The sequence below is a fragment of the Sturnus vulgaris genome, chromosome 1 (assembly GCF_052056855.1).
Source record: "Sturnus vulgaris isolate bStuVul1 chromosome 1, bStuVul1.hap1, whole genome shotgun sequence".
Lineage (NCBI taxonomy): Eukaryota > Metazoa > Chordata > Aves > Passeriformes > Sturnidae > Sturnus > Sturnus vulgaris.
In genome coordinates, this window is record NC_142243.1 from 128,432,083 (window position 1) to 128,447,245 (window position 15,163).

At 41.7% G+C, this 15,163-nt stretch overlaps 1 protein-coding gene across 1 annotated transcript; it reads left to right on the forward strand.

Annotated features, from left to right (window-relative positions):
- The first annotated feature begins 9,107 nt into the window (after positions 1-9,107).
- Positions 9,108-14,271, forward strand: LOC106849844 (fatty acid-binding protein 5). Its single transcript, XM_014870727.2, has 4 exons — positions 9,108-9,267; positions 12,064-12,236; positions 13,180-13,284; positions 13,420-14,271. The coding sequence occupies exons 1-4, from the start codon at positions 9,192-9,194 to the stop codon at positions 13,468-13,470; spliced, it is 405 nt and encodes a 134-aa protein (XP_014726213.1). The 5' UTR covers positions 9,108-9,191; the 3' UTR covers positions 13,471-14,271.
- Positions 14,272-15,163: the final 892 nt, after the last annotated feature.

The following is a 15,163-nucleotide window of genomic DNA, read 5'->3' on the forward strand; positions in this document are numbered from 1 at the left end:
GTCTTATGTTGGAGAGGGGGAGCTGTGTTAAAGACGTTGGGTGTTTGCCATGTGTTTGCAACAAACAGAAGAGTGTGAGATAAGACAATTCAATGAGATTTGGACGTGGGAACAAGAGATGTGAATAACTTTGTCTGGAGTAAATACCTTCTCTGCACTAGAACCCTTTTTTTTATTAGGCCACCAGCTCTTCAGAGTGGTTTTGGAGTGCTGAGCTGCTAAACCTGCTACTGAGCTCCTTTATAACAGAGGGGTTATGAGAACACCTGAAATGGAGAGGATTTTAAATCCTGCCAAGCTAGAGGAGTACCATAGAAGAGGACCAAATTGAAAAGAACATTCAAAGGACATGTTGTTTTATTGTTTTGTTTTATTTTATTTTGTTTTCCCCACAGTTTAGAGGAAAATCATATACGATGATTTCATCTGAAATAGCTTTGCAGGAAGAGTGAGAATTGTTCAAGTGGAAGACCTACACACAGTTATTGTTCCCCTGGTTAATCGTGTATTCATATGCTCAAAAGCCCTCTTACTGTAACATATCAATGGTTTTTGTGTTTTTGTTTTTTTTTTTCTTTGACAGTCTGTACATCAGTGTACAAAACTTGTGTTTTAATTTGAAGTGCCTACATGAATCTTAAATAGTTAGCCATCTATAAGTGTTTAAAGAGTTAAACAGAAGTAATTAATAATTAAGTTCCAATAGTATTTATTTTGGCCTGAGATTGGGGCTTATATTTATGTATAGAAAAGGGAGAAAAATAAAGATACTACCTAGTTTTTTATCACTAAAATATATCACTTCTGTTGTCAAAGAAAGGTAGTTTATTTTTTTTTTTGCTTTACTAGCCTGGGTAGGCATCCTGCTCTGTAAAGACACACTTTTGCTAAATACTTTCATTTTAATCCACACATGCCCAATCTTCCTGCTAAGGTTAGGCCAAAGGCCTGCGATGTCACCATTGAGAGATCACCAACAATTCAGGGTATGAGGTGTAGGCTGGTCCTGCTGTTGCTGTGGGTGCTGGGAGCTGCAGTTTGCAGAGATAAAGCTCTGATACGTTTTGTGCATGAAAAAGAAGTAATGACTGTAAGTAATTAAAAAATTACTTTTTAATATGCAACTTGTAAAGCAAAACCTACAGGACAGAAAAATCAAGCTAAAAATGTGCATCCTCGAGACAACAAGATACTGAAGTGATATAAACAAGCAAGATGGGCAAGAAAGCACTCCTCTGATGATTATTATGCTAATATGTAGAAAATTGCTCTCCCTGTACCATGGAGATAAAGGTACGAATTTATTTTTCAAGTACGTTAAAGATAATCTGTAATGACTTTCTTCCCTGAGCATTTAGATAGCTTTGCTGCAAGCTGCTCCTGCACTCCCAGCTCCTGCTGCTGATTGCCTGAAACAAAGCTCTGACAGCTCCTGACATGCACAGGCCAGCGCTGGGGATGTACAGGGTATTAAGGTCACTCATGCACAACAAAGCATGTCTGGGTGAGCATTGACTTTGCATGTTGTTATTCTTTAGCCCACTAATCTTGATTATTATATCCAACCAAAAATGTGGGTGCTTGCCCAACTATAAAAGGAACTGGAACATATACTAAAATACTGGGATTGCCTAAATGCAAATACAATGGCGACATAGGATGTCTGATAGCAGGTGATGACATTAAAATGGCTAAATCTCTAATGCCTGGAGATTTAGCAATTATTAGAATCATCTTAGATCTTTTCATTGTACAAATACATATTTATTTAGACATTCTTATCAGTGCATAGGGAAAATAGTCTTGAAATGGATGAATATGCCATTCAGATAACACAGTCTGGCTGAGGTACTCCCTTTTGAAGTATCTGCGGCATTGTTTTTTGAAAAAGATAATGGTATTTTTATTAAAGATTTCAACTAGGAGCAGCAGTGTTAGTGAACATTTCAAGTTCTTCACCTCTGCTTGTTTGAATTTTAAATGACCAAGAAGTTTATATGGTATGAAGAAACCAGGAAAAAACCTCAAAAGTTGAATATCCTGGGACTGTATTTAACAGTTCTCAAGATGCTTGCTTTTAAATGTATCTCCTACACGTATATACTCCTTGCAGTTTTAAGAATTGCTGGCTCACTGACCATCTCACCAGCTCCATGTGCAAACAGTTTCCCTGGATGCATGCCCTGCCTTTCCATCGAGTGGCTTGGTGTCGCGTTGAGACTGACATGTGCCTATCAGTGATGACTTCCAGATGCACTTCTCTGCCTTCTCCATCTCCTGGCCGAATACTCTTTCTCCTTACTGGTATTGTTTAATGTACAGATATTAGGGGTGTGAAGGCAAAGGAGCTGCTGACCTGTTTTAATCATGATTCCTGAAGTTCCAAAGTGGTACTGGAAAAGGAGAGTTAAGGCAAGCCTAGAGATTTTGGTTCATTTAAAGCAGTCTCCTACATACAACGTACTGGCAGTGTTAATAGCAGAGGTTAATAGCACATCAGAGGAGGTCTTTGCATTGTGCTTCACTGGAAGAGGTGAGTTTGACCTGTTTCCGTATGAATGAATATTTCTTTTAAGGCAAAATAGCTGGAAAAGTGGACCAGCAGACATGTTTGTGAAGGGAATACTTGGTCAATAGGAGCAAAGCCTGGGGAAGACATCCTTAGTTGACAGATTTTCACAATTCAAACTGACAATCCCTGCAGGAAGTTCAGAGGACAGGTAGGAGGCAAAGCAGCAGGTTCCTTCAGGCACTACTCTCTTTCTTTTGAACCTTCCACCCTTTTTCAACAAGGAGTCAAAGACTAACCTTACTGTAAAAATAACATGGTTGGCATGCAAAGCCAGCCTCTCTAACAAAGTCCTTGCATGGATGCATGGACTTGTCTTTTCACTGTTGGAGAATCTGAGTAGTTCAAGTCACTTGCATTAATAAAAGAAACTATAAATATTTTCATGGAGTTTTTAAAGTATCTTTTTATAGATGAAGATGTATAGAACTTGACTTCAAAATCCACTGCTCAAATGAATTTCAGAGTATTTACTGGGAATGAGAAATTTAAGAATCAGATGATTACTTCTTCAAATAGCTATCAAGTATCAAGTATCAAGTTAAACTGCATGTAAAAGAAAAGGCGTCAGAGTCATTACCAAAAACTTTTGGCAGAAGCATAGGAAAAAAATCAGAGAACTGCAGTGTAATTTCCTACTTCCTTACAGATTTTTTCAGGTCTGGTTGTTAGATATGTAATATAAAATCTTGAGATGAAATCAGGGATGTAAACCCAAATACTGTGAGACTTCAAGTCTAGAAGACCAAGCTGGAAAATACCTGCTTGTCTTGCATGGTAGCTTGAGATGCCAGAGGGAAGAATTTTCTTAGAAGACTTTTTGAATGCGCGTCATGTAGTCAACCCTCTTGGCAAACAGCATGTTGTCAATGGGAATGGGATAATAGTAAAAGCTAGCTTAGCTTCCAAAGGGTTTTTCCCCAGCGTTCTTTTACAGTCCTCATGAAAAATGAGGTCTTGAAAGGTGAGTCAGAACTGGAAGCTAGTATATTGAGCAGCAGCCTGGAGAGCCTCTCTCTTCCTGCTGTGTGCAGATGTGAGAAGGCTTGTGCTGTTTGGTGAAAAGGAACCCTCATCAGCAGTGCCTCGGGTGTTTTATACCTAAGCCCGTGCCACCCCAGGATGAAGTCCTTTGGGAGCCCTGGTCAGGTAGACAGCCTACACATATTCCTAGCACCCTACTACATGATTTTGGCCAACAGGAGGAGGAGCAGTTGGAGCCCCTCTCCAGCTTTCCTGGGAAGGGTGTTGGTATCCACATCACAGTGAGAAGACATTTCCTCTGTAGAGTATGAGTGTCAGGCTCTGCCCTTCAAATTTCTGTACTATGATGCTCTCCTTTGTGACATCCTGAGAATGAAAGGTATGGTTATAACTATAAATGAAACTTTATTTTTCTCCTGAGGTTCCCTTCACAGTGGTTAGTTGATCAATATCCTTAGTAATGGAACCCTACTTATTATAAGAAATGAAAGAAAAAAGCTAAAGCTTTATATACCCTTTTAAAATGTAGTGGGCACTTCTGTACTTTATTGATTCCAAATTTCAAAATCCAATTATTCATCTTGGGTAGAAACATTTGTTTTATCATTATCTATTCCAAATAATTTTGACATTCCTTGTCCTTGCCCTTATGTCTTTTTTGTTCTAGACTACACAGAAAGAATAAACTTCAGGTTTTATTTGTGTTTATTTACAGAGACATCATTTGGGATGATTTTTTTGTACATCTGATGTTTCTAAAAGCCATGCCAGAGTATTTGCTTTTTGAAAGTCTCTTCTGTGAGCAGGTATTCCCTGCTGATGTGTTTTTGTTTTATGTGGATCAAAGGCTTTTTCAGTGCTAAAACTATAGGTATGGAAGATTTGTAATCAGCCCGATCTCTTTTTTAGCATTGTAATGACTATGCTGATTATAAAATTATGAAGATAAATAAAATTTTTTATTCGAATATGCGGACGTTTGCTATTCAGGGTAGATACTACTGCTAAATAAAAATGGCTTTTCAAAGCTTCCAAAGTTAGGCACAAGCTCATATAACATCAGTCCCTGTGACCTGGGCTGGATCTGACCTCAGATTATTTTTTGTCTGGATTGAGGAAAATGAAGCCTGGAGTTCTCTTTCAAGTCACTGCAGGCTTCTGGATCTTTCTTTCTCATCACTGAGGCAATCTACAATTGGTGACACCATTGCCACAGTAAACTTTACCCTAGAAGCATTTCCCTTTAACCTTGCTTTGAACGTGCTGCTGACAACGTACAGGAGCTGGGCTCAGGCTCACTAATTGCATTATAGTAATGCTCTGTGCCATGAGGAGCACTGGGGCGCCGGCACACGTGAGCCTGACTCTGTGACAGCTGGCTACCCAGGGCTGATGCAGCAGTCTCCAGATCCACAGCAAGGATTTTTGGAACCATGCTCCATGCTGGAGAGCAATATGGCTTTGTTTTGACTCAAAAACAGATGTATTGCACAAAGCTCATTGATAAAACACAAACTATGCCCAGCTCTTCTAGCTCAAAGGTAATGAAATGCTGATACACCAGGAGATCTTGAGCATATTGACATATAAAGGAAAACGTGCAGGTTTATGCGTTATTGCTTCATAATCCCTGGTCTAGTATTGCACAAGCAAACATCTCTTGAGTGGCAAAGCTTCCTTAGGCCAGCTAGGCAACTCTAGCACGTGTTTCATCATGCCTGCCCAGTGATGACATGGCTGGGAAGGGAAAACCACACTTGTACAACAAGGAAACAGAAACAAAACTGTGCTACCTATGCAATTTTTCCCATCCATGCCTTGGAGGTGAGTAACTATTATTCATGGACTGCTTTAGCTTTTTTATGCAGCTAGGGATAGGCTGAAGAGTAAAATTTGGGCAGTGATATCCAATTTTCCTGACAATTTTTTAAGGCTTTCTCAAGAGTTAATCCTATATAAAAGCCTACCATTTAGAAAAGGTGGTCTATATACACAATATGTCTGTATACTAGAAGGAAAGTGACATCCTCCCTTACACAGTAGGGCATAGTGCTATCAGATTGGGTTTCCTCCAAGCTAAACATATGGGCAGTTTAATGAGTAAAGGTCTAGGGAAAGAGTTACACCTCCTATGGAACCTGATTAGTGATATGTTGCAGACGAGGAGGCGGTGCTCTGCCCTGCCCAAGCAGCAGGTGTTGTGACTCCAAAAGACAAAATATGGCTTAGCTTGCATGCAGGAGGTCGATCTGTGGCTACGTGAAGAGAAACCTCAAACACTGCTGGGCAGCTCCCACGTCAGATGAAGCATCACTGCACGACGCACACCTGCCCGAAGGAGTAGCACGAAGGTCTCTGTGCACTCTTTTGCCTTGCCCTTGGTAATGCGGGACTGTAATATCCTCCCCTCCTACAAGGTGCAAGGTTTGACTACCTCAGGAAAACATTTTCCCTGGCTTGGCTCAAGCTGCCAAGGTGGTGGTTGCTCCTAAATGTGGCTACGTGCTTGCCGTGCAGCTCATTTCCTCAGAAAAATTTACACTTCTCGTTGTAAATTTGTTTCTCCTTTGCTTGGACAATATATAGTCCAATGTGGAAATGAGCAACACTTCAGAGAATTTACTCTGTCTGCACTGAAACAGTAATATGTGGCATAGTAATTCAATGCCATCCGTAGGTATGCATGTATTTGCTGCTTCTCTTTTCGTGTATTTAAAGAGGAGACTACACAAACACAAAAGGTCTGATTGTGATATCAGCCTCAAACCAGGCAGGAGCTGAGATTTACAGGAATGAATCCTTGTGGCTCAAGCACCTCTGGATATCTGAACATTTTAGTTTGCCTCACAAAGTTGGAGCCCTCTTTGGCAGATATCTACTGTACTGTCAAGATAAAAAACAATGTATATTTTGTAGCCCAGGCCACTTGTACCTTACCCAGAAGGATACCTTTCTAACCCCTATGGTTACTTTATTTGCTACACAGACAGTTTCAGCACTATTCTGCTTCAAAGAAGTTTTGAGATGTGACACTGATGATATCACAGCCAGTAGTCCATATCACTGGATTGATTAATTGGCAAAACATTAGAACTTTGTAAGAATTGAGTGAGATTTTTCCCCTGTATACTAACAATCTGCATTTCAGAAAAGAGATAAGAGTCTCTTTTCTTCTTATGTCATGCATGAATTTACATGCCTAGACCAGAAAATTTTGTAAGGAGAATAAATCAGACCAAATGACTTGTGGGAGGATTCAAAATTGTAGCGATGTTGAGCACAGGTAGGTAAGTGGGTCTTCAGGTACTTCAGATCCAGGAATATTGTCTCACCACTAGATGGAAATAGTGGATTTTACATCTTCTGCTGCATTATCAACACTTATACCTGACTACCATTTGCATATTGTAAGCCATCTGCAGGCAACACTGCAGAAATGTGGATCCAAGATTATTTGCCAGTGTTTGTGGAGTAAAGCCAAGATTTCTATTTCTAGAAATTGTCCCCGCTTTACAAGACTGAAGGCTTCCTAATTCCTAAAGGATGACTCTGTTTGATCCCTAATCTAATGGCTTTTCATTTATCCTTTCTGTAAGCAACCAGAGGTGGACAGCATGTTGATTCAACTATTATGAATTAGTCAGTAAACATCACACTAATTTAACATTTACTCTGAAATCTCTTCCACAAGACACACACACACAAGATTAAATTAAAAAAAGTGGAAGAATGTTGAAAGTCTTGTGTTTCAATGTACCTACTTAATAACACAAAAAAAGCAATGTGCCTTGCTGTCTTACGAGAAGACGCTATAATGTTATTTGCATATTAAAAGGAAGCATATAGTCAGAGAAGCAGAAAGTAATTAAGGACGGCTCTGTAGGGAAGGATAGTTAGAGGAATTAAAAAAAAATCGGTTCAAACATTCTGTTTATTTTGTGTACAAAAAATCTGACTTTCTACAGAGTCTTGAAACTTCTAGCTGCTGTGAGACGTTGTATCATGGCAAAGCATAAAGGAAAAAGTCCTCCTTGTTCCAAAACATTTGGCTTTATGGCACCTTCTCATATTGTGAAATGCTGGAACAGCACAGGACCTGGCTTGCTGTCTTCTCCAGTTTTCATACCTTCATCTCAAACTCCTTAATGAAAGTACTAGCAGAGAAGTGTAGTAACTGTTATTCCATAAAAAAACCTCGAGATATCAGATGTATCTTCACGTTTCTCTTTTTCCAGACAGGAGAAAGAAGCAGTGGGTTTCATCCAATATGATACAAGGCTGAAAGAGGCAGAGATTGGCATAGCCCTAGTGTTGGAAACAAATTTTGGGGATACGTTGGGATCAAGATTTTTTTTTGTAACTTAAAAATAGCAGCTTCGTCACAGAACATGACAGTAAATCTATCCACTCACCTGACAGAATTTGACAAAAAATTGGTTAAAACCTCACAGAGCCTGTTGACAGAGTATATTTTTATGACACCACTTCTGTGCCAGTGTACAACAGTGGCAGCTGCAGTACTTTCCTTTAAGAATTAGGAATTGCAGTTCAATATGGACTAAAACCAAGATATTATATCTCCATTTTTCCAATGCTAAGGCATGAGGTTGCATTCAGGCTTTGATTTTTGCTGAGTACTGGAAGAACCCACATTAATTCTGTATTTTGATTGATTTTTTTGGCTACACTGACCACCGTGTGTATGTAGAAGATCTGTTCCCGGGTCACAGTAACTATGGATTTGCTGTAGTTCAATAGTATGTGATGTACCAGTGGGAGTTGGGGAGTTGTTGGGAAGCCTGGCAATCAAACCTAATAAACTGCTTTGGGATGTTGATGCCTTATTGATCTGTCTCTGTGCCATACGATGATTTTTTGAATTAGCCTTCAAAAAAACCATGACATGTAATAAACAGTATAATTTAGCATTCAGAGTCTAGCTAGGAGCGCGTGGGTACCAATACTCAGCAAGCTGGACTCTTTCACCACGCCGGATGGAGTTTGTGTTCGAAGGAGCCTTGAGGCCACAACATCCCTCGGTGGGACATCTCTGGCAGTGTCCCACTGTTCCTGGGCATTCCCGTGCTGGGGTGCAAAGAGGATTTGCGAGTGTGTGTGCACGAGTGTGCTTGTGCGAGTGAGTGTGCGTTTTCTGTGTGTGTGTGTCTATGTGTGCATGTCAGCGTGTGTGTCTGTGAGTGTGTGTGTGTCTGTGAGTGTGTCTGTGAGTGTCTGTGTGTCTCTGTGTGTGTGTCTGTGAGTGTGAATGTGTCTGTCTGTGAGCGTGTGTGAGTGTGTCTGTGAGTGTGTCTGTGAGTGTGAGTGTGTCTGTGAGTGTGTCTGTGAGCGTGTCTGTGAGTGTGTCTGTGAGTGTGTGTGACCGTGTATGCGGGCGGAGGGCGGGCAGTGCCGTGGCGTGTCCGCTCTTGCCGCCGCCGCCGCCGCCGCCGCCGCCGCGGGCGGGACTCGCCGGGCGGGGGCTCGGCGGGGAAGGGGCCGGGGCGCGGCGGGAGCCCCATTGGCTCTTCCCAGCAGCACATGTTGCCGGCCCGGCTATAAAGGCGGCCCGGCCTCTCTGCAGCCCGTCCTTCTGCCTCCACGTTTCTACAGGGACGCTGTCAGCTCCAGTGCCGCCGCCATGGCCATCGACGCGCTCTTGGGTAAATGGTGCCTCGTCTCCAGCGAGGGCTTCGAGGAATACATGAAGGAGCTGGGTAAGAAGCCGGCGGCTCCCCGCCCCCGGGAGGGAGGGATGGATGCCGGGATGCCGCCCCGGGGATGTGCTGTGGCTGCCGGCCGGCGAGGCTCTGTCCAAGGTCTGCGGGGAACGCGGTCCCGGAGCCGGGCCCGAGGGTGGGCTGCAGCCCGGCCGTGAGCCACGGGTGGGCGGCGGCTGCGGGGCTAATGCCGGGATTCTCCGGGATGCAGCGCCGGGGGCTCCGGGAAGGGAGCGCTGGCCGGCAGCAGACCTTTCTTCGCGGGAGAGCTGCCGGCCCTGGCTCCTCGTCCTAAAGATGTCAGCGACCCTTTTTGCATCGTAATTGTTGAGAAGCAGGTGCCGGCACCAGCCAGCACCTTCCCGCCGCACAGCGCTGCTCCCTCCCCGCCGCCGCCTCCCTCCGCAGCGCCCGGGATTACCCCGGCTGGTGCCGGTGCCGGCTGCGATTAGGCCGGTTCGTCCCTCCCGCACCGGTAATGCCCGGGGCGGGGAGCCGGGGCTGTCCGGGCGGGGGCTCGCAGGGCGGTGGATGCGCTGTGCCGGGGCCGGGCTGGCTCATCCCGCCTGGGGCGGCTGCACACAGACCTGCTGAGCCGGGGCTGCCTCCCTGTGCAGTCACCTTGGGTGTCTCCTGCCGACAAACCCAAACTGGATCAGCTGCCTGTGGATAGCCGGCTGCCCTGCCGGAGGCTATTTGCCTGTTTGCTTCTGTGGGTAGTAGCACCCTTATCTCAGGGGGATGGTCCTGGCTTGTTATCCCTGCATCCAGGTTGCCCTACATTTTATAACACGAAGTTACCGGATGAAGAACACACCTAACAGATTAGGAGCCTCATCTGCATGCTCCAATTTACCACTTTCCTTGTGAGCATCCTGGCTGACAGGTGATAGATACCGGGCAGTGTCTGTGTGGCCCAGGAGCTATTACCTTCTTCAATTCATTCACAGATGAAAGCAATGATATTTTCTCAAGAGGCGGAAGATGTAGCCTTATCTTTAGAGGGAGTAGAAGAAGGAATTTAGGTCTTGTGTTCTTCATGTAAAACACAAAAATCATCCCTGCATTTAGGCTCTGCAGACAGTGCTGGTTGTAATTACATTTTGGGAGGCCTGTCAGTATGTCATAGGTATGATATGAGAGAGTCTTTTGGACTGAAGTCTTTGGGAGACTTTGGAGGATATTCAAGAATTTTAAGCTCAGCTTGGTTGAGCCATGGATTAGGATGCCTTGGTGCCTATGTCCAATGGCCAGACCTAGGTGTGTGCCAAGTTGCAATTTCAAAGTAGAAATTAGGTGCTGCAACTGCAGAGCACCTCCCATGTGTAGGCAGCAACAGACTGTTATTTGGTTTTAGACTGAAATCATAAACCAGTCACTTTTCCATTCTACACTTACAATTTAGACAATTAAATTTATACCAAGTCACATTTCAGGAGCCAGTCATTTACTGGATTTCACCCTTGCTGGCTACTTGTGAAGCTCTCTGCCTTTGATCCTATTGATGAGACCACACAGATTCTGCTCATTCTGTGTAAAAGAACATTTGAAGACAAAGAAGTTGGAATTTCAATTCTTGCCATATGGAAGACATGCAGCTCATCTCTGTTTAGTTGGATTCCAAGCTGTAGCTGATCAAATAATTCCCTGATTACTCTGGCCTGGACTACAGCAACAGAATGTGTGTGGAGGTCACTGTGGCAATAATTTCCAGTTCTGATCAGAAAAGCTGGACTGAGGATATCTGTTTTTTTTCTCTGTGAACTCAAGCTTAAGGCTCAGTCCTGGAATCTCATTTGAGTCTGGAGAAGCAGTGTCTGGAAAGTTTTTATTTCCCTCTCGAGGACTCAACCCTTACCTCCACATACCAGGGGAATGCTGTGTTGACAGTTGACATTTTTTAACTACACCAGTTGCAGAACCCAGGCACTCACTGACTTGGTGGTACTTTCTGCCCCATTTGGTTGCATATCAATTCATGGCTCAGATATGCACTTATCAGTTTGATGGATTCATGTTTGTTGCTTGCTGCCCTCTTATTTGTATTTTCATTCTTCAGATCAAAAAGATTCAAGCAACCCCCCCAAAACAGTTCATGCAGGGCCTGAAACAGGGTGAATCTGAAGAGTTTTGAGGGTTGCTGTTTCCACATCATGAATTTTCAGCCATTTGCAAATTCCTCATTTTGCTAATTTCTCCATTTCTTTGTCTTTAGCATGCGTGTGGAAGCAATATTTTTATGATAATGATTTTCCTAAACACGATGATTTTATATGATAATCCTAAACGCAGGATGCAAAATATGAAATTTAATTTAAAATGACATATTTGCAATGGTGTACAAATTACTGGAAGAGCATTTATTAAGTTTCAATAGAGTGGATCAATCTGTCAATAGAAATAATTTGTAGAATTTTTAAAGTGTTCAGAGTTTGAAGAGAATAAATTTATTTTAGCTTAAACTTTTGTATTTGTTTTCCTGTTTGCTATTTGTTTCTGTTTGAAAAATAAATCAGTGTTGAGTTTTGAGATATCTACAAATCCTCTAGAGGGCCAAATAAATTTAACTTCAGCTCTCTGAGGAAACAAAAGAGTAACTCTGCAAATAAGCTTTTTTTCCTTCCTCATCTGTGGAAAATTTAAAACATCCCCTTCCTTTGTGGCTCTTGAGGTTTGATTCTCAAGTGTACTTAAGTGCCTAATTAAATGGGAATTAGGTATTTGAATTCTTGTGTGGCCCTAAGCCTCAGGGTTTAACTGACTTTGTGACACTCTGTGCCTCTCTCCTTGCAGGTGTGGGTATGGCTATGAGAAAAATGGGAAGCATGGCCAAACCAGACGTTTACATAATTAAGGATGGGGACACAATCACCATAAAAACAGAAAGCACCTTCAAAACTTCACAGTTCAGCTTCAAGCTTGGTGAGAAATTTGAAGAAAATACATTAGATGGCAGGAAAACTCAGGTCAGTATACTGGACTTTTTGTTGAAAAAAAGGCAATTCTTTGGGTGTTTTGAAGAGGGAGATTCTATTTTAAAATCAGTTTTGGCATCCACACTAACAATGCTTTATTTGATGAGCAGTTGTCTCTGTAAGTCTCATTGAAATATTTTTTTAAACATGGATTAAGCAAATTCCGAAGAGGGAGAATGCTGAAATCAATAGTCTTGTGTATTTTGCTGTTTTCATTTTGTAGCAGAAGCATTTTTTTAGTAAAACTAACAGACCTCTAAATCCCTGTTAAAGCCAAATGCCACTTCATTTCAAGCCTGTGAGAAAAAATGCCATTGATGTTTAATCAGAGGCAATTCCGCCCTAGGGTTAACCTTTCTGCTCTGTCTCATATTTGCATAACAAGAGAGCCTGGTTCAGTGTGGGGTGGGATCACAGACAGCAAGGCAACCATGTGAATTACAGTCACTAAACTCCAGTTTAGGAATGCAGAGTTTCTCCTTGCACCTGGTGGGGAGAATATTTATCCCAAAGGAGGTAAAACACAAAAGATATACCTCATTTTCTCGTGTGAGTGCTCTCTGTTTATCACCCCACTCCCTCCTGCCACACACATTCAGTTCATCTACTACTGCAAGGTCAGATAAATTCTACACAAAAGCTCAAAGCCCATGTAACAAAGATGAAGAGAGAACATCTGCTCCTGGTAATTGGAATTGTGGATGCTGTCAAAGGTCTCTCTGATGCAGAAATGTGTCAGAGCAGTGAGTTAGTTACTGTAAGAAGAGGATTGATAAAATGTTTAAGATAATTTCCAGCTTTGTAGTTGTCAATGATTAAAATTATTGTTGAGTGAGCTGGGGTGGGAGTCTTTCATTTGGAATAAGGTGCTGAAAAGCCTCAGTACTGCCCAAATGTCATGGGGAAAATATTGACTGTCAGGTTCTTCTTTCAGACCCTTGTCAGCTTAAAAGATGATGGGTCATTGATTCAAGAGCAGGAATGGGATGGCAAGAAGACCACAATAACAAGGAAACTGGTGGATGGACAGTTGGTGGTGGTGAGTTCAGTCCCATTTTCTGATGCCCAAGTGCTGCTGGTTGGTAGCCTGAAATATAACTCTTCACATGTCTTTTTTTCCCCTGGTGGTCTGCACTGAGTGGTAAATTAACAAACCCATCTCTTTATCTTCTAGGAATGTGACATGAATGGTGTCAAGTGTGTTAGAGTCTACCAGAAAGCATGAGGACGTCTTCAGGTTCAGTAGGAACTTGCTGCAAACAACTCAGTTCAGTGGACAGAGCTCCTTTTCACTCCATATTTTCCTTTTCCCTGTTTTCTAGTATTTCAATGGACTGAGTAGCTGAGTGCAATTGTTTTTAAAGGCCGTGATGTAACTATTATGTAACTATTCTGAACTTAGGCTATTAAATAAAATTATTGAATATATGAAGTAAAATGTTGTTACTATAGTGGAATTTTAGGTGAGGTTTCAAAAAAAAAACTGGTTTGGTTTTAGGTTCAACTACAGTCTGCCTTCAGCACAAAACAAGCCAATATATTGCAAACATCCCTACTTTCTATAATAGTAAAGGTTGAAATTGGAACAACCCCACAGCCCAAACTTCGAATGCTTTTTCTAACCTCCATGTTACAAAGTGAATATAATTGGGTGGGTATAAAGATGAGATAAGCTAAATTGGTGCTTAAGTAGGAGAATGGATTTTCAGGGTCAGTGTTTTTTTTGTTTCAAACCCACAATTTTCTTAATCTCTCTCTCTATATATAGACCAATAAGACAATGAACATGATAAATCTAAGCAAGCACATATACACTTTCTTGAAAGGAAGCATTATTTTAAGAAGACTTTTCCTAGCAAAACTCTTATTCCATATTTGGTAACATTCTAAAAATTCTTAACCAAAATCTGCTGAAATACTGCCTGAAACCTAAAGCCTTTTTTTTTTTTTTTTTTAACTTGTTTGAAACACTTAGCAATGGAGTTTATATGCTTTGAAGTGCCATAATAAATAATAAGAAATATCAGTGTCTTGAGTATTAATTTTATATTGGTTGGGAAACAGCCTATAATGCTACTAGAGATGTCAGATGAGACAAAAATTAAAAAAGTTTAGATGAATTTCTGGTGATACCAGACAAGCATGTCCTAAAAGTGAAACCATTTGGTGACAAGAAGGTTTCTGTGAATTCAGGGGCCTGGGGGACCATGCAATTGCACAGGTCCTATTTGCTGCATCTGTCATTGCAGAATTGATTTTGACTTCTGAGATTTCAGGTGCTCAGTGCATGTATCACAAAAATCTGGTTTTTTGTGTTCATTCTGCTAACCATGGAAAGTGACTCTTTCTGTAATTTTGGACCATTTCTCTTTTTCATCATTTTATGACTATTTATGATGTCATCTCCTTTACCTCTCTCATCTGAAAGCATTTCTTGCTGGAGAATATTTCTTGCAGTTTCTTTCCATGGCTTCATTTTGAATTGTCATTTTCCACATTATTTTCTAGTAGTACTTTTCCTCATTTTAATATGAACCCTAGAGATAGAGGGTGTATTCTTATACAGACATTAGAAATAGAAGGAATCTACCCACAGAAGTAATATGAAAAACACACTGATCTGGTAAGGGACCCACTAAGTTTCAGATCAAAAATACACTGAACAGCATCAGGCATGATATGAAAATCCTGCCTCCCTTCCTAAAGAGACAAGTGTTACAGCTTTCAACTGGACATTAAGCCTTCTGTGGGGTCACTGGTCTATCACTTACCCCTGCTTGTTTACTCCTGATCCTGGGTAGCATTAATTGTTTATCTTTCATTAGAATGGAAAAACAGTCCAAAACCTTTTTTAGGACATCCGTTTTGATTACAATGAGATCACTTCTTGTAAAACAAAAGGCAGAAGAGTATCTTTT

Excerpts from the sequence above, each read along its gene's own strand:
- LOC106849844 (XM_014870727.2), top strand. The coding sequence starts at position 9,192 with ATGGCCATCGACGCGCTCTTGGGTAAATGGTGCCTCGTCTCCAGCGAG. Across the intron at positions 9,268-12,063 it reads GGAATACATGAAGGAGCTGG|GTGTGGGTATGGCTATGAGA; the intron begins GTAAGAAGCCGG and ends CTCTCCTTGCAG. Across the intron at positions 13,285-13,419 it reads TGGATGGACAGTTGGTGGTG|GAATGTGACATGAATGGTGT; the intron begins GTGAGTTCAGTC and ends TTTATCTTCTAG.